This window comes from Cetorhinus maximus, chromosome 6 (assembly GCF_964194155.1).
Source record: "Cetorhinus maximus chromosome 6, sCetMax3.hap1.1, whole genome shotgun sequence".
NCBI classification, from domain to species: domain Eukaryota; kingdom Metazoa; phylum Chordata; class Chondrichthyes; order Lamniformes; family Cetorhinidae; genus Cetorhinus; species Cetorhinus maximus.
The window spans coordinates 83,145,782-83,172,208 of NC_135884.1; the positions used below are offsets into that span (position 1 = coordinate 83,145,782).

At 47.5% G+C, this 26,427-nt stretch overlaps 1 protein-coding gene across 2 annotated transcripts in view; it reads right to left on the bottom strand.

Moving 5' to 3' along the window:
* Positions 1-167: 167 nt before the first annotated feature.
* Positions 168-26,427, bottom strand: part of setd6 (SET domain containing 6, protein lysine methyltransferase) — a 60,240-nt gene continuing 33,980 nt past the window's right edge. The window contains exons 1-9 of one of the 2 annotated variants that reach the window (XM_078543922.1): positions 21,062-21,135; positions 17,562-17,666; positions 6,902-7,046; positions 3,416-3,557; positions 2,514-2,708; positions 1,858-1,984; positions 1,418-1,598; positions 1,189-1,331; positions 168-525 (exon numbers count right to left, since the gene is read on the bottom strand). In XM_078543922.1, coding sequence (XP_078400048.1) covers positions 211-525; positions 1,189-1,331; positions 1,418-1,598; positions 1,858-1,984; positions 2,514-2,708; positions 3,416-3,557; positions 6,902-7,046; positions 17,562-17,666; positions 21,062-21,088 — 1,380 coding nt within the window. In that variant the 5' untranslated portion in view covers positions 21,089-21,135 and the 3' untranslated portion in view covers positions 168-210. Of the gene's footprint in view, positions 526-1,188; positions 1,332-1,417; positions 1,599-1,857; positions 1,985-2,513; positions 2,709-3,415; positions 3,558-6,901; positions 7,047-17,561; positions 17,667-21,061; positions 21,136-26,427 lie in introns of those variants that run through there. The other variant, XM_078543921.1, reaches the window with a different exon arrangement.

Sequence of the window (26,427 nt, forward strand, 5' to 3'; positions counted from 1 at the left end):
ACTAAGCATTGTGCCACTGGATGGGTGAAGGTGCAGCATAGAGAAAACAGGAAGCATGTGACTGAATCCTTCAGCTGAAGAATCTTATCTGGTTGAAAACCATCAAAGGATCTTTAACCCTGGGTCCTGGCATAACAGGTGATCAGTCAAACAATAACAATTACAGAAAGAATATAAACACAGGATTTTATTCCTTAGGTGCTGGTGGTGCTATTCAGTGAGCTGCAGGAGTCGATGTAAAATCATCTTCTGCGCATACCGGACCTGCAGTGAGTCGCGTTCCCGTTTACTGAGCTGGCGGTAGGTCTCCTCATTAGCCAAGGTGGCTTCCTCCTCTTTTAGTCCTGAGCTGTAGGATTTTAGTCTCATTGTCACAGTGTTGCGCAGAAGTTGCTTCCAAGCGGGCTTCAGTTTGGGGATTACTGCATTGTCAAGAGTAGAAAGATCCTCTTCCTCTTCCTCGTCCTCCTCCCACCCATCATTGGCCTTGTATTCTTCAAATTCCTCCAATGACATGCTAAGGACCTGCTCATGAGAAAGGATAACGTCAATGAGTCTTAAGGCTGCACTAACAAGCAGCTGAGATTTCAGTCAGCAGACCCAATGCCACTTCTCACTGAAAGCAAAGTGCCCAAAGCTGCAAAATCAACTGAATTTACAAAAGATCACCTTCCCAATTAAAATGAGCCACTTCCAAAAGCCCGAGACCACAGAATCCTAGAATGATCCAGTATAGAGGCACATTTGTCCTGTGGATCTGGTGCTCCTCTTTGAAAGAGCTAGCATATAGTCCCCATTCCCAGCAATTTTTTTTATCCCTTCAGGTTATCCAATTCCTTTTTGAAAGGTATTGATTCTGTTTACACCACTCTTTCAGGCAGTGCATTCCAGATAACTTGCTCAGTGAAATTGTTTCATCTCTGGTTCTCTCTATCTATGTGGAGCCTACTAACCCTTTTGCCACTGGTGAGAGTAGATAAAAAAATGATCAAAACTCATGATCCTTAATTGAGCTTTAGTCTCCACTAATATTACCTACAAGGTGACAATGGGAGAGTATCAAACTCATTGGGAAATACATCAATCACATTGTCACCATACTGAGGAACAACTTAATGGATGATAATCACACTGAGCAGCCAGCCACAGAACACCAAAATGCTGGACCTGTCAGGAGCTGATCCTCACCTTCAGTGTACTGTAAAGCTCCTCCTCTGTTAGGACTCCTGCCTGGCCAATCACAAAATCCCCCTCTTCTCCAACTATCTCCAACTCAGTCAGGAATTCCCACTTTTCCATCAGTAGCTTCCTTTCCTCCTCAGTCCGCACAGCTTAAAACACAAAGGACATTCTGGTCAGATCTCCTCTCCAAGCTGCAAACTCCCACTCAGGCTGGTTACATTGTTCCAAGACCAACCTTGCAAGGCAGCATCATACATCATCTGCATTCGGATATCCATGGCCTCATGTGTGTTGCTAGGATACGGTTCAGTGAAACCATACATGTGCAGGAGTTGCCAGTTAGCGAGCTGACCATATGTGTTAAATATCTCTTCACCTTTACTGATCTTTCTGATGGACTGCATTTTCAAACATTCCTGTAAATGCAAGAGTAGAAATAACACTGTAAATATATCTTGCTATCATTACAGAAAATATATTGACATCCATAATGAACCCTCCACCCCCCCAATCACTGCCCCCTCCATTCCCCCCACACCCCACTCACTGTCCCTTCCATCCCCTCACCCCCCCCACTCGCCGCTCCCTCCATCCCCTCCTCCTACCCCTGAAAACCCCACTCACTGCCTCCACCTACCCCACATTACGTTCTTCCCCCCTACTCCCAATACTCACTGGTGCAAATTCTAGGTGAGCGTTGTGATTGGCCACATGATTCAAGATGTCTGCCATTGGCACCATCATGGGAGGTTTTGGGGCCTCTTCGTCATCGTCTTCATCATCCTCATGGGGCTCTTGGAAACTGCAGAAATAAAATCCAACCTCAGGCTACATATTCACATATTCCTCACTCCTGATCAACAAGTCCCACAGTGAGAGGTAGCCATGTGCAGAAATTTCCCAGCGCAAGCCATTCCTGCACCCCCTCAGTATCAGCACTCTTCCCTCACCCACTCCCACGGAGGAACATCTCTCCAGAGAAATACGATACATATTCTAGGATCAGGCGGTATTTATACAGACCTTATCTCAAATAGGCTCCACCATCAATCCAGTCTATAATGTGTGTTATAGGGGCAAGTGGCCAATTCCCTTACAACCCTGCACTGATTGTGCGGGGTGAGGGTTGATTGTGGAACGATCTTATCCCAGTGACCACTATCTGCAAAGTCACACACTAAGTGCCGGAAGGCTATTCAACAAGAGGGTATCACAGACCAATTCAATCAAACCAGAGTCCAAGAAGCACTTCCTTCCCAGCAGGAAACCTGGTTGCTTTTCCTCTGAAGTTCTGAAGGATGGCTCCATGTTGGGTGGGGACTTACACTCACCTGTAAGCCATAATAAATGCCACCAGCTTCTTGTAAAGGTCCAGGGTGTGTTTTTTTGGGTCAAAGGTGTCAGGGTGAGACTTCATGAAGGGTAGTACTATGCTGTTATATTCCTCCTCGATGTTGAGCAGATCTTTCTCGACTGCCAGCGCTACTCCTGTGCCCAGCAACAGGCGGTTCCTCTCCTCCTCAGACCTGCGTAAAAATTAAAACCAGAGTTATTCATCCTGAACCATTTCCCCTCCCATTCCATCGCCGTTAAGGTGCCAACACTCACTGAGGAGCAGATCTGCAATGGAAGCTGCCCAATTGGCCAGGCCAGTGACTGTTGGCATTGAAATATTGGAGAATTGAGTCCAATCCTGATACCTGGTTTATATTTACACAAAAGGATTCTCGTTTCAGCCATCCTGAACTTCATCTGGTTAAAAATCCATCTACTCCACCTACCAACCCTGCCCCCAAACCTCACCTCCTAAAGTCTGATACCCCACCACTCTCACTATGTTTACTTGTTGGGGATGAATGTTCCTGCTGTGGATTAAAGAGGCTACTTCTTGTTGTACAGGTATCCAGTACATTTCTGCATCATCATCACATCAGGACCAGGAGGAGACTGCAGTTCCATGCAGTGGGTAGCAGAGGGCGAGGTTGAGCAGGGATGACACACTGAGGGATAAACAGAGGGTCAAGGGGAGATTGAGTGCCCGGGTTTGAGTTCTGAGGTTTCTTTTGCTGATGAATCTGTGTAAGACCTTAATACTTTGCTCCTGTTGGCCCAGTTCAGCTGGTTAAAGGGCTGAGTACAGTATCTGAGACTTAGGAGAAAGAAATGTGACTGATTTAAGCCCCTCACTGTCTCTGCACTGCCATCCCATCCCTGGTTAACATAAGCCCCTTACCAAAACATTGGGTGGTGCAGGCTGCTGAAGTCAGGCCAGAGTGAGAAGTAGGATTTCCAAGGGGACTCACTGCTGGTGATCTCGAACATCATGGAAAGTAGGAGTGGGACCCACCCCGATGGGCTCTCCAACGCTGCCTCTTCTGAAAACAAGACACCCAACAGAAAATAAAGCATTCACAGCAAGCCCAGATGCACCTTCACATATACATCATGCCTGTCTCATCCTTTAAGTTTTCAGACAAAGCACCCCAGCTGCGACTACCCCTCTCCACTCACTGAGCGAGTGACTGCGACTCCCTCTCCACTCACTGAGCGAGTGACTGCGACTCCCTCTCCACTCAGAGTGACTGCGACTCCCCCTCTCCACTCACTGAGCGAGTGACTGCGACTCCCCCTCTCCACTCACTGAGCGAGTGACTGCGACTCCCCCTCTCCACTCACTGAGCGAGTGACTGCGACTCCCTCTCCACACACTGAGCGAGTGACTGCGACTCCCTCTCCACACACGGAGCGAGTGACTGCGACTCCCTCTCCACACACTGAGCGAGTGACTGCAACTCCCTCTCCACACACTGAGCGAGTGACTGCGACTCCCCCTCACCACTCACTGAGTGAGTGACTGCGACTCCCCCTCTCCACTCACTGAGCGAGTGACTGCGACTCCCTCTCCACACACTGAGCGAGTGACTACGACTCCCCCTCTCCACTCACTGAGCGAGTGACTGCGACTCCCCCTCTCCACTCACTGAGCGAGTGACTGCGACTCCCCCTCTCCACACACTGAGCGAGTGACTGCGACTCCCCCTCTCCACTCACTGAGCGAGTGACTGCGACTCCCCCTCTCCACTCACTGAGCGAGTGACTGCGACTCCCCCTCTCCACACACTGAGCGAGTGACTGCGACTCCCCCTCTCCACACACTGAGCGAGTGACTGCGACTCCCCCTCTCCACTCACCGAGCGAGTGACTGCGACTCCCCCTCTCCACACACTGAGCGAGTGACTGCGACTCCCCCTCTCCACTCACTGAGTGAGTGACTGCGACTCCCCCTCTCCACTCACTGAACGAGTGACTGCGACTCCCCCTCTCCACTCACTGAGCGAGTGACTGCGACTCCCCTTCTCTACTCACTGAGCGAGTGACTGCGACTCCCTCTCCACACACTGAGCGAGTGACTGCGACTCCCTCTCCACTCACTGAGCGAGTGACTGCGACTCCCTCTCCACACACACAGCGAGTGACTGCGACTCCCCCTCTCCACTCACTGAGCGAGTGACTGCGACTCCCCCTCTCCACTCACTGAACGAGTGACTGCGACTCCCCCTCTCCACTCACTGAGCGAGTGACTGCGACTCCCCCTCTCCACACACTGAGCGAGTGACTGCGACTCCCCCTCTCCACTCACTGAGCGAGTGACCGAGACTCCTCTACTTTAGAAGTTTATGGACAGAAGTTACACTCCAAAGACCTGAGCACATAATCTTAGCTGACAGTACTGAGAGTGTGCTGTGTTGTCAACGATCCATATTTGGGGTGACATGCAAAACCAAGACCCTGTCTGTCCTTTCAGATGGATGTAAAAGATCCCATGGCACTATTTCACAGACAAGCAGGGGAATTTTCAACGAACACCAGTAAAATAGACCATCTGATCATTGCCGTTTCCTTTTTTTTCCACAATAAGTTCCTTTTCTAAAGTTAACTTTTAACAATTGTTCCATATCCTTTCTTTTGATTCTTTCATGGGATGTGGGTGTCATTATCCTGACCAGCATTTATTGCCCATCCCTAGTTGCCCTTGAGAAGGTGGTGGTGAGCTGCCTTCTTGAACCGCTGCAGCCCATGAGTTGTAGGTACATCCACAGTGCTGTTAGGGAGGGAGTTCCAGGATTTTGACCCAGTGACAGTGAAGGAACGGCGATATATTTCCTAGTCAGGATGGTGGCTTGGAGGGGAACTTCCAGGTGGTGGTGTTCCCATCTATCTGCTGCCCTTGTCCTTCTAGATGGTAGAGATCATGGGTTTGGAAGGTGCTGTCTAAACAGCCTTGATGAATTCCTGCAGTGCACCTTGTAGATGATACACACCGCTGCTACTGTGCATCGGTGGTGGTGGGAGTAAGTGTTTATAGTGGTGCTAATCATGTGGGCTGCTTTGTCCTGGACGGTGTCAAGCTTCCTGAGTGCTGTTGGAGCTGCACTCATCTAGGCAAGTGGAGAGTATTCCATCACACTCCTGACTTGTGCCTTGTAGATGATGCACAGTCTTTGGGGAGTCAGGATGTGAGTTACTTGTCGCAGGATTCCTAGCCCCTGACCTGCTTTTGTAGCCACAGTATTTATAAAGCTAGTCCAGTTCAGTTTCTGGTCATTGGCAGCTACCAAGATACCAATATTGGGAGATTCAGCAATGGTACTGCCATAGAATGTCAGGGGGAAAACAATTAGATTCTCTCCTGTTGGAGGAGATGGTCATTGCCTGGCACTTATGTGGCATGATTGATACTTGCCACTTGTCAGCCCAAGCCTGGATATTGTCCGGGTCTTGCTGCATTTGGACATGGACTGCTTCAGTATTTGAGGAGTTGCGAATGGTGCTGAACATTGTGCAATCATCAGTGAACATCCCCACTTCTGTCCTTATGATGGAGGGAAGGTCATTGATGAAGCAGCTGAAGATGGTTGGGCCAAGGACACTACCCTGAGAAACTCCTACAGTGATGTCCTGGAACTGAGATGACTGACCGCCAACAACCATAACCATCTTCCTTTGTGCTAGGTATGACTCCAACCAGTGGGGAGTTTTCCCCAATTCTCATTGACTCCAATTTTGCTGGGGCTCTTTGATGCCACACTCAGTGAAATGCTGCCTTGATGTCAAGGGCAGTTACTCTCACCTCACAAATTCAAGTCTTTTGTACAAGACCAGACTAAGGCTGCAGTGAGGTCAGGAACTGAGTGGCCCTGACAGAATCCAAAACTAAGTGTCAGTGAGTAAATTATTGGTGACAGCACTGTCAACGACACTTTCCATCATTTTGCCAATGATCAAGAGCAGGCTGATGGGGTGCTAGCTTGGATTTGTCCTGCTTTCTGCAGACAGGACATATCTGGGCAATTTTCCACTTTGTTGGGTAGGAGATTAATTCATCACTGAGGGCAGTAGGTGGTAATCAGCAGGAGGCTTTGTTGCCCACGTTTGACTAGATGCTATGAGACTTCATGGGTACCAGAATCCATGTTCAGGATTCCCATTGCCACTCCTTCCTGACTGCATTCACTATGCCACCTCTGTTAGGTCTGTTGGGCCGCTGGAACAGGACAGGACACACCTAGGAATGGTGGTGGTCTGAGGAGAGTCTGGGGCAGCTCGACCAAGTCTCGGGCCTTTCAGCAGCCCCTGTAGCTTTCAGGATGGGTCACATCAGGCAGTATATATACCCTGCTCCCTGCCAGATCACCAGCACAGTTTCCAGACAGCTTACCTTTCTTCAGGAGGTTGCTGATTGTCGTCGTGTGCTGGCTGAGCACTGCTGATCTTGGAACAGAAAACAGCAGCTCTCCCTCTTCAATTTCATCTTTTGCCACCAGGCCATAATCTGCCACCGTGCCCTCCTTGCTCACATAAACCTAGATGGGAAACAAAGAAACGAAAACTATATAGTGCAAACCATGCAGTAAATGTACTACAAATGATCATTTTTGTTTAAATGATGGGGCTGCGGACAGGAATCACTAAGGATTAAAATTAGGGTCAATAAGCAGAGCTGATAAATATAAAATAATTGGCAAAAGAACTAGAGAGGAAACAAGGGAACTTTTTACACAGAGTTATGATGACCTGGATCGTGCAACCTGAAAGGATGGTGGAATCAGATACCATCATCACTTTTCACAGACAAGTAGATATATTTGAATATATATTTGATATATATTTGAAGAGTGCTGTAGGATTCTATGATTCTAAGAGATATGGGCAGATGAAGGTGTAAAAATAGAGTGGTAACAAGTACAGATTACAGAGTTAATGGGGGAAGGGGTGGTGTTTTGAGTGCTGAGAGTAGAAAGCTAGGAGTATAATGTTGAGAGTGTGAGGGGGACAACATATCTATAAAGATGGTAATCATACAAGGACAAACAGGTGCTGGAGTGGAGCAAATATCGAAAAGAGAAAGTGCTTCCCATGTTAATTGAATAATCATTTGCATTTAATGGTACACAGGTGGAGGATGTTAGTTGAACACGTATAAAGAGACACTTATTGAAACCATGTATGATTGAGTTAGGAGGCATATGCTTGTAATGTTTCATTCTCTAAATAAATGCAAGGCTAAGTAAAGATTGGCTCCAGTATCATCCTTCACCAACTGGCTTTTTGGATTAGAACACCCACCATCCACCTACAAGCACAGCCTGACCACTCAAGCATGCAAAATGCCTGGAGAACAGGAAACAGAATGAGCCCTAATGCGCATGTGGAAGGGGAGTTGTCTATGTGACTGCTGCCAAATTCACTAATATTATGTATTATTAGTATGCTTACCTACTAATCTCACATTAATCTTACTAACTAACTGCAGAACCAGGCCAGAGGGCTTAGTTTACAAATCTCTGAGTTTGTTACTTGTGAGTATGAAGGTGCCTATGTCATAAGTAGTGTATGCTAGTTTTATATTCATTTGATCAGACTATCTCGAGTCTGGATTGAAGTGAAAGGATAAAAGTTGTTCTAACAAGAGGGAAGGGAGAATCAACAAGTTTTCTAAGTTCAAATGTTGAATGATGACAGGACCAAGCTTGGCTGCGATGCCTCCCCAGGTCAAATAGCCTGCCCACAATCTCCTTCATTGATCAGCCACTTGGAGAGAGTTGCTCATTGGAATAAGGAGAACTATTCTCTGTTTCAAGTCTGGGAGCCCAACTGCTGAGAAAGCAACAACCGAAGTCTTTTCAGAAATAAGGAACCTGCCCTGCGATACTCTCAAACACCAACCCTCAGCCAGCTCCAGAGTACAGGAACATCAGTATAGCCTTGAAGCAGGGAGCTCACAGCAATATATAAATAGTGGCACTGCTCAATGTCAACAATTTAAAAGTTTCGAATCAAGTATACCTCAGGCTGATACCTGACTCAGCTTGCTCAAATTGGTTTCCAGTCCAGTCCCATGGCTGGACCAGGCCTCACCTCAACAAATGTTTTGCCATTAAACAAACTTTCAGTCACAATTTTTGAATGGTGAAGTTATTTTAATTTTCAGTTTCTGGCGCGGTTATGTAATTACTGCTTTTTGTGTTTGCTGAAGTGCGATTCCTAGATAGGTCTCGTTAACCACAATTAGCTAGGACTAAATAGCCATCAAGTAAGAATTCCTACATTCACACAGGTACACAAAAATGCAATTAGGAAAATGAATAGCTTTTGCCATTTGTTGTGCAGCAGTGCCGTACATAACACAGTTAGAAAACAAGTAGATCCTACTAATAATAAAAACAGAAAATGTTGGAAAAACTCAGAAGGTCTGGCAGTATCTGCAGAGAGAAACAGAGTTAACATCGAGTCCATATGACTTCTTCAGAGCTAAGAGATAGAAATGCAATGAATTTTATATTGTTAAAGAGGGGGTGGAGCAAAATAGGGATAGGTGGGAGCTTAGGAGATTTTGTCAAAGATGTCATGGACAGAAGACCAAGGGAGTGTTAATGGTAGTGTTAAAGACTAAAGGAGGTGCTGATAGTAGCATTAAGGTAAGATAGCAGAAAGTATTAATAGCAGAACAAGGGTCAGTGCTCAGTGGAAGTACAATATAGAAACAAGCGACAAGATGGCCCTGTGGGGGTTGGGGAAAAAGGAAAAAAACAAAAATGTAAAAAAAAATTTAAAAAGTAAATAAAAATTTAAAAATTCCATTAAAAAAGAGGTAAAGATGGAGGAGAGAGTTCGTGGTCTGAAGTTGTTGAACTCGATGTTAAGTCCAGAAGTGCCTAATTGGAAGGCAAGGTGCTGTTCCTCCAGTTTGCACTGTGTTCAGTCACCCCCAACTCCTCACCCCTCCTCCCACAGCACCTTCCCACGTAATCGCAGATGCAGCAATACCTGCCCCTTTACCTCCTCCCCATCCAATGCTCCAACCATTCCTTTCAGGTGAAGCAACACTTCACTTGTACCTCCTTCAATCTGGTCTACAGTATTCGCTGCTCCCAATGTGGTCTCCTCTACACTGATGAGACTAAACACAGACTGGGTGACCGCTTTGCGGAACACCGTCACTCAGACCGCAAGCATGACCCAGACCTTCCTGTCGCTTGCCATTTCAACACACCACCCTGCTCTCATGCCCACATGTCTGTCCTTGGCCTGCTGCAATGTTCCAGTGAAACCCAACGCAAACTGGAGGAACCTCATCTTCCAATTAGGCTCTATACAGCCTTCTGGACTTAACATTTGAGTTCAACAACTTCAGATCATAACTCTCTGCTCCCTCTTTACTGCTTTTTTAATCCAATTTTTTTTTATTAAGTTTTTTTATTTTTTCCCTTTCTCCCCAACCCCCACAGGGCCATCTTGTCACGTTTCTATGTTGTGCTTTCAGAGTGCTAACCCTTGTTCTGCTATTAACACCTTCTACTATCTTACCTTAATGCTATTATCAGCACTTTGTATAGTCTTTCACACTCCAATTAACCCTCCCTTTGCCCTGTGTCCATGACATCTTTGTCAATCTCTCCTGAGCTCCCACCTATCCCTGAACTTCTATTTTGTTCCACCCGCTCCATACTCAGACAGTATAAAATCCATTGCATTTCTACCTCTCTTTAGCTTTGAAGAAGTCATACAGACTCGGAACGTTAACTCTGTTTCTCAATCCACAGATGCTGCCAGACCTGCTGAGCTTTTCCAGTGTTGTGTTTATATTTCAGATTTCCAGCATCCGCAGTATTTTGCTTTCATTCAAGTAGAACCTATTCCTCACTTCATATAACACAGAGTCCAGTTCTATGGAGTATTGCATCCACAGACTACTAAACTCAGGAATTTGGTGGGGGAGTGAGGGTACCTTAAGGGTTTCAAGGGCTGATCTCTTTCCAAAATTTAATTAAGTTTTGTAATCAGCACTGAACTTAATTTTAACTTACCGTAGTATTTTTCACAGTGTTAGTCAATTGGACTCAAGTTGCCTGCTCACGGAGTTGCACAGTTACAATAGAACTGTTAAGTACTTGTCAGCAGGAGCCGACTCATGTCTTTGGAATTTTTTTCACCACAGGATTCCTGGCCTCTGACCTGCTCTTGTAGCCACAGTATTTATATGGCTAGTCCAGTTCAGTTTCTGGTCAATGGTAATGCCCAGGATAAGTAGTGGGGGATTCAGTGATGGTAATGCCATTGAATGTCAAGAAGGCTAGAATCTCTCCTCTTGAAAATGGTCATTGCCTGGCACTTGTGTGTCGTGAATGTTACTTGCCATTTGTCAGCCCAAGCCTGGATATTGTCCAGGTCTTGCTGCATCTCGACATGGACTGCTTCAGTATCTGAGGAATCACGAATGGTGAACATTGTGCAATCATCAGCGAACATCCCCACTTCTGACCTTATGATGGAAGGAAGGTCATTGATTAAGCAGCTGAAGATGGTTCGGCCTAGGACACTACCCTGAGGAACTCCTGCAGTAATGTCCTGGAGCTGAGATGACTGACCTCCAACAACCACAACCATCTTCCTTTGTGCTAGGTATGATTCCAACCAGTTGGGAGTTTCCCCCTGATTCCCATTGACTCCAGTTTTGCTAACGCACAGAGTCCAGTTCTATGGGCACTAAACTCAGGTAATTTGGTGAGTGAGGGAAGAGCTCTATTTGAAAAAAACAGTTGAAGGGAGGGAGCAGGAGACAATGATATATGAGAACTGGCATTTAAGGAGTTAATTAAATTTAATAGTATAAACAAGGTACAAACTAGATTCTAAAAGAATGAAATTTTTAATGAGATTATGGATGGGTAGTTGAGACCTGTTCCTTGCAATTCTTGCCCCACGTGGGAACTTCAGGACATTTCATGTGTCTTGGGGCATCATGTGTGTCAGAACTGTCTCCAGCTGCTTCAGCGCAAACTCCGTTTCCAAGCTTGATGGGCAGCTGCAGTCACTGTAGAGCATCAGGGAGGATGAGCTTTTCCTGCTACTTTCCAGGTGGCCATTCCAAAGGCAAGGGGAGTTCAGGATAGTAGCTGAATTGCCACCCAAAAAAGTAAGAGGCAGGAAGTGTAGAAGTCTGCAAGGTGTGCGCCACTTTCAAACTGGTACTCAGCGTTGGCAATTGCTAGGAGAGATGACACCTTGAAGGAGTGCAGTCCAGGCCATGGGACCAATGGACAAAGAACTGCACAGGGGAAACTACAAATGCAGTCGTTCAGGAGATTCCATAGTTAGGGGGAGACAGACAGGCAATTCGATAACCGTCATTGAGAGTCCACCATGATACCAGGGTAAAGGACATCATGGAGAGAGTGCAGAGTATTGTGCAGGGGGAAGGGAGAGAATGCAGAGTATTGTGCAGGGGGAAGGGAGAGTGCGCAGAGTATTGTGCAGGGGGAAGGGAGAGAGTGCAGAGTATTGTGCAGAGGGAAGGGAGAGAGTGCAGAGTATTGTGCAGGGGGAAGGGAGAGAGTGCAGAGTATTGTGCAGGGGGAAGGGAGAGAGTGCAGAGTATTGTGCAGGGGGAAGGGAGAGAGTGCAGAGTATTGTGCAGGGGGAAGGGAGAGAGTGCAGAGTATTGTGCAGGGGGAAGGGAGAGAGCCAGAAGTTGTGGACCATATTGATACCAACAACAAAGAGGACAGGTATTGAGGTCCTACGGTCAGACTTTCAGGAGCTAGGGAGGAAGTTAAAAAGTAGGACATTGAGGGTGGTAATCTCTGGATTATTCAGTGCCATGCACCAGAAAGCATAGAAATAAGAAGATAGGGAGGATCAATGTGTGGCTTTAGGCATGGTGCTGAGGAGGGAGAGCTTCAGATTCTTTGGGAATTGAGATGAGTTTGGGGCAGGAAGCACCTATTCAAAAGGGTGAGTTGCAACTCAACAGGACCAATGCCCTCACAGGCAATTCACTAGGGTTTAAACAAAATTGGCAGGGGAGGCTGCAACAAATTCTAGATGTAGACAAGAGGAATTGAATGCATAAAGGAGTGCAAGTGTCAGATAGTATAAGAAAAAGAAGCAGTGCCATATTAGATAGGACCAGATGAAGGAGTATGAGGAATAAAAAGACAGGTTTAATACTCATGTATGTAAACACACAAAATTTGATAAAGGCTGGTGAGCCACAAGTATAAATAGCCATGTGGGACTATGATGTAGTGGCAATAACAGAAAGGTAGCTTAAAGAGAGTGAGAACTGATGCTTAATATTCATAGATATAAAATGTTCAGAAAATATAGGGAAGAGGGAAAAAGAGAGGTGGGGAGCTGATTAGCAAAGACATTGTTGCGTTGGAAAGAGGAGATGTCTTTGAGGGGTCAAGGGCAGAATCCATTTGGTTTGAGTTGCAAAAGAACAAGATCACACCTCAAAATATCACACTTCAATATGCCTCCAAATAGTGACACAGACAGAGGAACAAATCTGCATGGAAATCACAGACATGCAAGAAGTATAAAGTGGCAATGCTAGGGATTTTAATCATCCGAATATCTATTGGGATAAAGGTAGAGCAAAGGATAAGTGGCGAGGGTAGTTGTGAGGGGGGATTTCTGACATGTTCAGGAGAACTTCCTTGATCAGTATGTTCTCGGCACAACTAAAAAGGGGATATTGCTGGATCTGGCGCTGGGAAATGAGATGCGCCAGGTGGACCTTAAAACCATAAGACGTAGGAGCAGAAGTACGCCATTCGGCCCATCGAGTCTGCTCCACCAATCAATAAGATTGTTGCCGATCTGATAATCCTCAATCCCACTTTCCTGCCTTTTCCCCCATAGCCCTTGCTGATTAAAAATCTGTCTATCTCAACCTTGAATATACTTAATGACCCAGCCTCTACAGCTGTGGTAGAGAGCTCCACAGATTCACTACCCTCAGAAGAAATTCTTCCTTATCTCTGCCTTAAATGGGCGACCCCTTACTCTGAGATTATGTCCTCTGCTCCTAGACTCTCCCAGAAGGGGAAACAGCCTCTGAGTATCTACCCTGTCAAGCCCCCTAGGAATCTTATATGTTTCAATAAGGTTGCCCTTCATTCTTCTAAACTCCAATGAGTACAGGCCCAGCCTACTCAACCTCTCCTCATAAGAAAATCCCTCCATACCCGGGATCAACCCAGTGAACTTTCTCTGGACTGCCTCCAATGCCAGTATATCTTTCCAAAACTGTTCACAGTATTCTAGGTGCAGTCTAACTAGTGCCTTGTATAGTTTTAGCAAGACTTCCCTATTTTTGCACTCCAATCCCATTGAAATAAAGGCCAACATTCTATTTGCCTTCCCTATTACCCGCTGAACTTGTATGCTAGCTTGTGATTTATGCACAAAGACCCCCAAATCCCTCTGTGCTGCAGCTTTCTGCAGTATTCCATTTCAATAATATTCAGCTCCTCTATTCTTCCTGCCAAAGTGCATAACCTCATTATTGTCAAGTTTTTGCCCACTCACTTAATCTGTCTATATCCCTCTGTAGACTCTTTGTGTCATCCTCACCACTTGCCTTCCCACCTATTTTTGTGTCATCCGCAAACTTAGTGATAGTACGTTCACTTCCCTCATCCAAGTCACTAATATATATTGTAAATAATTGTGGCCCCAGCACTGATTCCTGCAGCACTCCACTTGTTACAGGTTGCCATCCTGAAAATGCCCCCCTTATCCCAACTCTGTCTTCTATTAGTTAGCCAATCCTCTATCCATACTAATATACTATCCCCAACACAACTTTTTAAGTAGCCTTGTGCGGTACCTTATCGATTGCCTTTTGGAAATCCAAATATATTAGATCTACCGGTTCCCCTGTTTGTTACCTCCTCAAAGAATTCTAATAAATTTGTCAGGCATGATTTCCCCTTCATGAAGCCATGCTGACTCTGCTTGATTATATTATGCATTTCTAAATGCTCTACTGTTACATCCTTTATATTACTCTTAATATTTTCCCGATGACGGATGTTAAGCTAACTGGCCTCTAATTACCTGTTCTTTTGTCTCCCTCCCTCTTTGAATAAGGGCATTACATTAGCAGTTTTCCAATCCTCTGGGACTTTTACAGAATCTAAGGATTCTTGGAAGATTACTACCAGTGCATCCACTATCTCTGTAGTTATTTCCTTTAATATCCTAGGATGCAGCCCATCAGGTCCAGGGGACTCATCAGCCTTTAGCCCCATTAGTTTCCCTAGTACTTTTTCTCTGGTGATATTGCATTTATTTCCTCCCCCACCCCCCTTTTGCCCCTTGATTATTTAGTATTTTTGAAATGCTATTAGTGTCTTCTACCATGAAGACTGATGCAAAGTATTCATTCAACTCCTCTGCCATTTCCTGGTTCCCCATTATTATTTCCCCAGCCTCATTCTCTAAGTGGTCTACATTGACTTTGGCCTGTCTCTTCCTTTTTATATATTTAAAGAAGCTCTTACAGTCCATTTTTATATTACTTGCTGGTTTACCCTCAAAGTTTATTTTCTCCCTTTTTTTTGGTCATCTTTTGTTGTTTTTTTTAAACTTTCCCAATTCTCTGGCTTACCAGTAATCTTTGCCACATTGTACTTTTTTTTGTTTCAATTTGATACAATCCTTAACTTCCTTGATTAACCACCCTTTCCCACTATCCTTCTTCCTCACTGGAATATATCTTTGTTGTGAGTCGTGAACAATTTTCTTTAAAGTCTGCCATTGTTCAACAACTGTCTTTTCTGCTAAACTCCTTTCCCAATCCACTCCAGCCAACTCTGCCTTCATTTCTTTGTAATTACCCTTATTTAAGTTTAGCACAGTTGTTTCCGACCCAAGTTTCTCACCCTCAAACTGAATGCAAATTCTACCATGTTATGGTCATTGTTTCCTAGAGGATCTTTTACTCAGATCATTTATTAAACCTGCCTGATTACACATTACCAGATCCAAAATAGCCTGATCCCTGGTTGGATCCACAACATATTGTTCTAGGAAACTGTCCCAAATATACTATGAATTATTGCTCGTGGCTTCCTTTGCTAATTTAATCTACATAAGATTAAAGTCACCCATGATTAATGCACTACCTTTTTTACATGCCCCCATTATCTCCCGATTTATTCTCTGTCCTACAGTATAGCTACTGTTATGGGGCCTTTGGACTACTCCCACCAATGTCTTCTTCCCCTTGTTATTTATTACCTCCACCCAAATGGATTCTACCATCTTCTGATCCAAGATCATTTCTTGCTATCGTACTTATTCCATACCGCACTAACAAAGCTTCCTGCCTGTCCTTTCAAAAGGTCACATACCCCTGAATATTTATTTCCCAGCTTTGGTCTCCTTGTAATCACGTCTCCGAAATGGCTGTAAGATAATACCTATTAACCTCCATTTGTGCCACTAATTCATTTATTTTGTTCCAAATACTGCGTGTGTTTAAGAGCCATTAATTTTGCCTTTTTACCATTTTCTCCCCCTTTGACCCTATTTGCTGCTTTTTTTTTAATGTTTGTACACTCTGTCCCTTTCTGTCACACTCTGGGTATCATCACCTAAATAGTTGCCCTGCAAAGCTGCCATATCCTGTTGCTTTGTAAGCCTATGCATCCTCTCTCCAGAACCCTCCCCCGCCTCTATTTAGTTTAAAGCCCTCTCTACAGCCCTAGTTATTCAATTCGCCAGGACACTGGCCACTGGCCCCAGCACGGTTCAAGTAAAGCCCGTCCCACCAGAACAGCTCCCCTCTGCCCCAGTACTGGTGCCAGTGCCCCATGAACTGAAACCCATTCCTCCCACACCAATCTTTGAGCCACATATTTAACTCGACTTTGTTTACCCTATGCCAGTTTGCCTGTGGCTCAAGTAGTAATCCCGAGATTATTACCTTGGAGGTTCTGCTTTTTTACTTAGCTCCTAACTGTTCAAATTCTTTTAGCAGAACCTCCTTTGTAGTCCTATTATTGTCTTTGGTACCAACGTGGACGACGACAACTGGATCCCTCCCATCCCACTCCAAGTTCATCTCCAGCCCTGAGGAGATCTCCTTAATCCTGGCACCGGGCAGGCAACACAGCTTTTGGGACTCACGTTTACGACTGCGGAGAACAGTATCTATCCCCCTAATTATACTGTTCCCTACCACTACTACGTTCCTATTTCCTCCCCCCACTTGAATGGCTCCCTGTACCACTGTGTTGTGGTCAGTTGCTCATCCTCCCTGCAGTCCCCACTCTTGTCCACACAGCTTGCAAGAACATCGTAACTGTTGGACATCTGAAGGAGCTGAGGCTGCTCAAACACTACCCCTATAGCCCACTCCATCTGCATGTCTGTATGTGCAGGAAGTGTCATCAGCTGGAAGAGCTCAAGATCTGGAGTCACTGCGGTGCAGCTGTGAGCTAAGGGGATAGCACATCCCAGCGTGTGCAGGCAGACAGGAAATGGATGACTGCAAGGCAGTCAAGGAAGACTGGGGAAGAGTTTCCTGAGTGCATCTCTAACCGGTATTTGGTTTTGAGCAATGGTTACACTGGGGTGTACAGGCAGAGCCAAGTCCACGGCACCATTGATGATTCCGCTGCATGGGGCAGGGAGTGGAAGGAAATAAGAATAGTGATAGGCTATGAAATAGTTAAGGAAACATACACGTACTTCTGCAGCAGTCGATGTGAATTCAAAGTGGTGCGTTACCCCCTGGTCAAAGATGTCACTGAGCAGCTGTAAAACATTCTCGGGGGTGAACAGCCAAAAGTCATGGTTCATATTGGTACCAATGACATAAGCAGAAAGGGGATGAAGTCCTGCAGTTAGGGCCCCGGGCGCTGGGGCTGATTGGCAAACACCACCTGCTGCGAGTAAGAACACAGCATCAAAATTCTGGATAATCCCGAGGTAACGGAATGAAACAATACTCACTACCTCCATCATCACCTCATGGAGTCTGTTCCACAGACTAACTGAAACCCAATTCTCTCCCTCACCTTTGAGCTGAGCACCAACCCAGACTGTGTGCACCAGTCCAGGAATTGAGCCAGTCCTGTCTCAATCTTCTCTTCTGGATTTTCAGGTGTCTTTGCAGATTCTACCTATGGTGTGGGAGAGAAATCAAAAAGATCAGAATGTATGCATAGAAAGCCAGTCCCCGCTCAGCTCCCTGCCAGCTCAGTGACACTCTCCATATTCACACTAAGAGAAGGCACCAGCTTCAATTTCTGGTCTGCAATGAAGTAACATTCACACCACACATGTGCCAAGCAATGACCATCTCCAGCCAGATAGAACCTAACCATCATCCGTTGACATTCAATAGCATTACCTTTGCCGAATACCCCCACCATCAACAGCCTGGAGGTTACCATTGACCAGAAACTGAACTGAACTAGCCATATAAATACTGTGGCTACAAGAGCAAGTCAGAGGCTGGGGATTCTACTAGTAACTCACCTCCTGACTCCCCAAAGCCATCTACAAGACACAAGTCAGGAGTGTGATGGAATACTCCCCACTTGCCTGGATGAGTGCAGCTCCAACACTCAAGCAGCTCAACACCATCCAGGTCAAAGCAGAACACTTGATTAGCACCCCACTACCACATAAACATCACTCCTTCCACCACTGATGCACAGTGGCAGCAGTGTGTACCACCTACAAGATGCACTGCAACAACTCACTAAGGCTCCTTTGACAGCACTGTTCAAACCCATGACCTCTACCAACTAGAAGGACAAGGGCAACAGATGCATGGGAACACCACCACCGGCAAGTTCCCTTGCAAGCCACACACCACGCTGATTTGGAACTATATTGCCTTCACTGTCGCTAGATCAAAATCCTGGAACTCCCTTCCTAACATCACTGTGGATGTACATCACATGGACTGCAGCTGTTCAAGAAGGCAGCTCACCCCCACCTTCTCAAGGGCAATTAGGGATGTGAAACAAATGCTGGCCTAGCTAACGACACCAACTTCCCACAAAAGAATAAATTTATAAAAAAGCTCATCCTATATGGAGGAGCAGCTCAAGAGTGCTACAATCAGCTGTGTAATCCCCAAGTGGAGAAAGTCAGGTAAGATCGACCCACTTCCTGATCATAGGATCCAGTGATCACAACGCTGCGATTTGAATCAGCTTTGAAGCTCCACTCAGCTGGGCAAGGTGCTTGTGCAGGTTTGCACAGAGAGGGTCAGTCACCAAGGAATTATAAACCAGTTAATCTGCCTGGCTAACGCAGCTCTGACCAAGTCTCCACATCACCTTATACAGTTCCTAATGTTACCATTTCACTTGCTGAAATTTATTTTCCATCAACCCCCCTCCCCTCCCACCCGACCCCTCCCAACCCGACCCCTACTCCTCTCCCCCGACCCCTCCCGCCCCTACCCCTCTCCCCCTTCCCCACCACCCCTCCCCTCCGCTCTCCTCCTCCCCCTCCCCTATCTGCCCCTCCCCCTCCCCCCTCTGCCCCCTCCCCCCTCCTCTCCCCGCTCTGCCCCCTCCCTCCTCCCCTCTCCCCGCTCTGCCCCCTCCCTCCTCCTCTCTCCCCTCTCTGCCGCCTCCCCGCCCCCGCTCTGCCGCCTCACCCCCCTCCCTGCACTCCCACCCCTCAACCCACCCACCCCTCACCCCTCTGCCCCCCTCCTCACCCCTCTCCCCTCACCCCTCTCCTCCCCCTGCGCCCCTCCTCCCTCTGCCCCCTTCCCCTCCTCCCCCCTCCCTCTGCTCCTTCTGCCCTGCACTAACCCCACCCTCCCTTACCCCTCACCCCACCCACCCCTCCCCTCACTCCACCCACCCCTCCCCTCACTCCACACCCCCTCCCCTAACCCCCACCCCTACCCTCCCTTACCCTCACCCCTCTGAACCCTCTGCCCCTCCTCACCCCGCCTCCCCCCTCCTCAACCCCTCCCCTCCCCTCACCCCTCCGCCCCCTCACCCCTCCACCCCCTCACCCCTCCACCCCCGCCCCTCACCCCCCACCCCTCCGCCCCCACCCCTCACCCCTCCGCCCCCACCCCTCACCCCTCCGCCCCCACCCCTCACCCCTCCGCCCCCACCCCTCACCCCTCCGCCCCCACCCCTCACCCCTCCGCCCCCACCCCTCACCCCTCCGCCCCCACCCCTTCCCCCACCCCTCACCCCTTTCCCCCACCCCTTTCCCCCACCCCTCACCCCTTTCCCCCACCCCTCACCCCACCCCTCCCCCCCTGCCCCCACCCCTCACCCCTCTGCCCCCACCCCTCACCCCTCTGCCCCCACCCCTCACCCCTCTGCCCCCACCCCTCACCCCTCTGCCCCCACCCCTCACCCCTCAGCCCCCACCCCTCACCCTCCGCCCCCACCCCTCACCCTCCGCCCCCACCCCTCACCCCTTCCCCCACCGCCCCCACCCCTCACCCCTTCCCCCACCGCCCCCACCCCTCACCCCTTCCCCCACCGCCCCCACCCCTCACCCCTTCCCCCACCCCTCACCCCTTCCCCCACCCCTTTCCCCCACCCCTCACCCCCACCCCTCACCCCTTCCCCCACCCCTTTCCCCCACCCCTCACCCCCACCCCTCACCCCTTTCCCCCACCCCTCACCCCTTTCCCCCACCCCTCACCCCACCCCTCACCCCTTTCCCCACCCCACCCCTCACCCCTTTCCCCTTTCCCCCACCCCACCCCTCACCCCTTTCCCCCACCCCTCACCCCACCCCTCACCCCTTCCCCTCTGCCCCCACCCCTCACCCCTTCCCCTCTGCCCCCACCCCTCACCCCTTCCCCTCTGCCCCCACCCCTCACCCCTTCCCCTCTGCCCCCACCCCTCACCCCTTCCCCTCTGCCCCCACCCCTCACCCCTTCCCCTCTGCCCCCACCCCTCACCCCTTCCCCTCTGCCCCCACCCCTCACCCCTTCCCCTCTGCCCCCACCCCTCACCCCTTCCCCTCTGCCCCCACCCCTCACCCCTTCCCCTCTGCCCCCACCCCTTCCCCTCTGCCCCCACCCCTTCCCCTCTGCCCCCACCCCTTCCCCTCTGCCCCCACCCCTTCCCCTCTGCCCCCACCCCTTCCCCTCTGCCCCCACCCTCTGCCCCCACCCCTCACCCCCACCCCTCACCCCTTCCCTTCTGCCCCCACCCCTCACCCCTTCCCCTCTGCCCCCACCCCTCACCTCTTCCCCTCTGCTCCCTCACCCCCACTTTCAGTTCCAGCCTCCTAGAAGCAGGTGAAGATAAATTTCTGCCCAAACTCTCTGAAGTCAAACACTGCGAGATTCCCACAAACACCAGGAGAGGGAGAGAGGATCCAGCCCAGACCCTCCAGCCCAGAGTGAATGAGTGAATATGGAGCAGGGAGACTGCAGGAGACTCCAGCTGAGCCCCGGAGACCCTGAGAGAAACCGGGCGGCTCCGCTTCCCCAGGGTCCAGGGTCCAGGCCCCAGGGTCCAGGGCCCGGGCCGCTCGCTGGGAGGTGGGTGGGTGGCCCTGGTTTCTCGCCCACCTTTGGCCGCTTGGCTCGCGAAGCCATCCTCAGGCCGGTTAATGACCCGGCACCGGCTCACTTCCGGCCCCCTGGAACGCTTCCGGTTCAGAGGACAGGAAACGGACACACACCCTTCTCCCTTTAAAGGGGCAGGCCCCCCAAAAAACTAGAGGCTGCCCCCCCATGGCCGACTAGCCAAGTAGACGTGACAGTCACATTGAATAATTTCTACTAATCACAGAACTGTCCCTCTCAGAGTAGGGGAATCCCAAAATCTTCTATTGGCATATAAATAGTAAAAGGGTGGTAAAATGAGGAGTAGGGCCAAATGGGACCTAAAAGGGAATTTACACATGGATGAAGGGGCCATGGCTGAGGTATTAAATTAATACTTTGCATCCATCTTTACCAAGGAGGTAAAATGCTACCCAGGATATGGTGACAGACAAGGAATCTCTGTCACTAGAAGTGTTCAAAATTGATAAAGAGGAAATGTTGAATAGGCTGTCAGTAGTTAAAGTTGACAAGGCACCGGGACCGGATGAGATGCATCCAAGGATATTGAAGGAAGTGAGAGTAGAAATTGCAGGGGCACTGGCCATAATCTTTCAGTCTTCCCAGGCTCAGTAATGGTGCCTGAGGACAGGAGAATTGCAAACATTACACCCTTGTTCAAAAAAGCTTGTAAGGATAAAAGCCCAGCAATTACAGACCAGGCAGTTTAACTTCAGGGCAAGATTCTAGAAACAATTATTCGGGATAGAATTAGTAGTCAGATAAAAATATGGGTTAGAACCATAGAAAAGTTACAGCACAGAAGGAGGCCATTCAGCCCATCTTGTCCATGCCAGCCCGAGGACACCCAGGTGCCCTTTCTAATCCCACCTTCCTGCGCCCCGCCCATAGCCCTGCAGTTTACAGCACTTTAGGTGCAGATCCAGGTACTTTTTAAAAGAGTTTAAAGTTTCTGCCTCTACCGCCAACTTGGGCAGCGAATTCCAGACACCCACTACCCTCCACATAAAAAAGTTCTTCCTCATGTCCCCCCTACACCTTCTGCCACTTATCTTGAATCTATGTCCCCTGGTTCTAGAATTCTCCAACAAGGGAAACAATTCTATCCTGTCCACTCTATCTATTCCCCTCATAATTTTGTACACCTCAATCAAGTCACCTCTCAGCCTTCTTTGTTCTAAGGAAAATAACCCCAACCTATCCAATCTCTCCTCGTAGCTACACTTTTCTAACCCTGGCAACATTCTTGTAAACCTCTACTGCACTCTCTCCAGAGCTATTACATCCTTCCTTTAATGTGGTGATCAGAACTGCACACAATACTGCAGTTGTGGCCTCACCAGTGTTTTATACAATTCCAACATTATATCCTTACTTTTAAATTCTATACCTCTGCCAATGAAGGAGAGCATTCCATATGCCTTCTTTACAACCTTGTCTACTTGAACTGCTGCCTTCAGGGACCCGTGTACTTGTACGCCAAGACCTCTCACTTCATCTACCCCTCTTAGTATATTCCCATTTATTTTGTAATCCCTGTAACTGTTTGACCTCCCTAAATGTATGACCTCATACTTCTCTATGTTAAAATCCATCTGCCACTTTACCGCCCACTCCACCAACCCATCTATATCGTTTTGGAGATTATGGCTATCCTCTACACTATCCACTACTCAGCCAATCTTTGTGACATCTGCAAATTTTCCAATTGTGCCCCCCACGTTCACGTCCAAATCGTTAATATATAACACAAACAGCAAGGGTCCCGACACCGAGCCCTGTGGAACACCACTTGAGACAACTTCCCATTCGCAAGAGCATCCATCGACCATTACCCTTTGTTTCCTGTTACAAAGCCAACCTTTTATCCAGTTTGCCACATTACCCTGAATGCCATTGATAAGGAATAGCCAGCATGGATTTCTAAAGGGGAAATCGTGTTTAACTAATTTGCTGGGATGTTTTGAAGAGGTAACAGAAAAGGTCAATGAGGGTAATGCTGTTGATGTGGAGTACATGGACTTTGAAAAGGCATTTGACACAGTGCCACACAACCGACTTGTGAGAAAAGGTATTTCTCATGGAATAAAAGGGACAGTAGCAACGTGGATACAAAATTGGCTGAAAAATATGAAGCAGACAGTAATGGCCAATGGATATTTTTTGGGCTGGAAGAAGGTTTGTAGTGGAGTTCCCCAGGGGTCGTTATTGGGACCCTTGCTTTTCCTGATATATTTTAATGATCTAGATCTTGTGTGCAGGGAACAATTTCAAAGTTTGCGGATGATACGACGCTTGGGAGTGTTGTGAACTGCGAGGAAGATGGTGTGGAACTTCAAGAGGGCATAGGCAAGTTGGTGAAGTGGGCAGATAGGTGCCAGATGAAGTTCAATGCAGAGAAGTGTGAGGTGATGCATTTTGGTAGGAAGAACATGGACAAACAATATAAAATAAGGGGTGGGATTTTGAAAGGGATGCAGGAGCAGAAAGACTTAGGTGCATATGTGCATAGATCATTGAAGGTGACAGGGCAGGTGGAGAGAGCAGTTAATAAAGCATATAGTATCCTGGGCTTCATTAATAGGGCCACAGAGTACAAGAGCAGGGAGGTTATGCTGAATTTATATAAGACTCTCGTTAGACCTCAATATTGTGTACAGTTCTGGACCCCGTGTTATAGGAAGGATGGGAACACATTGGAGAGAGTGCAGAAGAGGTTTTTAAGAATGGTTCCAGGGATGAGAAACTTCAGCTATGAGGATAGATTGGAGAGGTTGGGACTGTTTTCGTTGGAGAGAAGAAGACTGAAAGGAAACGTGAAAGAAGTTTTCAAAATCATGGGCAGGATCTTCAGATCGGCAAGCGGGGGTGGGGCGACACGTAAAATGATGCGGGATGATGTCGGGTTGAACTCCCGACCTCACCCTGCGTCATTTCCATTTTCAGGTCAGTGGGGGCGCTGCCAAGTCAGCTGCGCACCCGCCGACCTGTCAATGGCCTATTGAGGCCATTGAAAAACTAATTAAGCTCGTTAATGGACCTGCCTGTCCAACCTTAAGGTTGGTGGGCAGGCCGGGAGCCCTGGCGGGCTTCAGAAAAAGCATGAAACCTCATCCACGGGCAGGATGAGGTTTCATGAGGGTATTTAAATTTTTAAGAAAGGTTTCAATAAAACTTATGGACATGTCCCAACTCATGTGACAGTGTCACATGAGGGGACATGGCAGGGAAAATTTTTAAACATGTTTATTTAAAGTGTTAAATTGGAGCTGATCTCCCTGAGGTAGCACTTAGCCTCAGAGAGATCTGTGTGCTCTTGCGCGCGCATGCACGAAAGAGCTCATTCCTGACTGAGGGAATCCCCCCCCCGCCAGCCCGCACAGGGAGCGAATAGTGCTTCCTGGCAGACGTCATGCTGGACGGGCCTTAATTGGCCCGCCCATGTAAACTGGCGCTGCGCCCCCAATTGGGGACTCCGATTGGAGGCGCACCCGCACATCGCCCCCAACGGGGAGAAAATTTTTCCCCGTGAGGGTGCTGGACAGAGTAGATGAGGAGAAGCTGTTTCCACTTGTAAAAGGATCGAGAATGAGCGGGCACAGATTTAAAGTGATTTGCAAAAGAAGCAAATGTGATGTGAGAAAAAACTTTTTCACACAACAAGTCATTTGGGTCTGGAATGCACCAACTGGAAGTGTGACGGAGGCAGGTTCAATTGAGGCATTCAAGAGGGCGTTGGATGATTATTTGAATAGAAACAATGTACAGGGGTATGGGAAAAAGGCAGGGCAATGGCACTAGGACACAATGCTCATTTGGAGAGCCGGTGCAGACTCGTTGGGCCAAATGACCTCCTTCTGTGCCGTTAAGATTCTGTGATAATGATTCTGTGATAATGATTCTGTGATATGCCGCCTGACATTCAACCTAGTTCTGCTCCTATATAACAGAACTTTATAATTAGGTAACTGCAATGTTCTCACCAATTACTTTTACAATTCTCAGATGTAAACCATCTGGTCCTGGGAATTTATCGCTCTTTAGTACTATTAATTTCTCTATTATTGTTATCCTGCTTACATTAATTTTGTTGAGTCCCTGAACCTGATTCAATAATTCCTTGAGAAGTTTGGCATGCTGACCTCTTCCTCAATATAAATATCGATACAAACTCATTACTCATCATTGACACTATCAACATTATCAGTTTTCAAGGAGCTCACATTGCTTCTGACCACCTTTTTTCTGATATAATTTAAAACATTTTTTTATTGATTTGATTTCATTTGCATGTTTATTTTCATGCACCCTTTTTGTAGCTCTTCCTATTTGCTTTGTCACCCATTGCTGCTCCTTGTATCTTTCCCATTCATCAGGCTCTGCTATTTTTTGCATTATTACATGCCTTTTCATTTAGTTTTATGTTGTCTCTTACCTCTTTAATTATCCAAAGCTGCCTTTTTCGGTAGAGCTCTTGGCCTTTAGGAGTATAAACTGGTTCTGTACTACAATACATTGTTGTTTGAGCACCTCCCACTGAATTTGTGCTGAATTATTCATTAACAGATTTGCCCAGTTTACTGTGAACAGTCTTTGAATCAGCCTATCGAAGTCAACCTTCCCTAAATTTAGACCTTAGTAGCTGTTTCACCTTTCCCCCTTTCAAAAACTACATTCGACCTGATTATATTCTGATCACTGTTTGATAAATGTTCTCATACTGTTCAGCTATTGACTAAATCTGGCTCATTGCTAAATCTAATATTGCATGCCCACTTGTTTGTTGTAGACATTTTGTTGCAGAAAACTATCCTGGACACACTCAGGAAATTCGCTACCGTTCTGACGTGCTAGTCTAACTCATCCCCATGTATGCGAAAGTTAAAACCACCTATTAAAACTACTCCGCCTTTGCCACATGTCTAATCTCTACATTTATACAAGTCCCCAATTTAATCAACTACCGGGGGCCTGTACATATCCCTAGTTACAGTCTTAAATCCTTTTATATTTTTTAATTCTACCTATAAAGTCTCCGCTGCCTGCTTTACTCTCTTTATATTGTTTCTTTTCATTGGAATTATTTCATCCTTAATCATTAAGGCTACCCCTTCCCCTATCTTTCCTGTTGACCTTATAACCTGACATGTTTAGTTCCCAATACTGCCCACCTTCCGGCCATGTCCCTGCAGTGGCTACCGTAGCCTCCAAGTTGAATTTGCGCCTGCAATTTATTCAATTTGTTCCTCATGTTCCATCAGTTTGTATAAAGGACACTTATCTGGGCCACACACACCCAAACCTGTCTTTTTGTTCTCATGTTTTACTCACATATTTCTTTCTGCTTTAATTGCTTTACATCTTTTAGT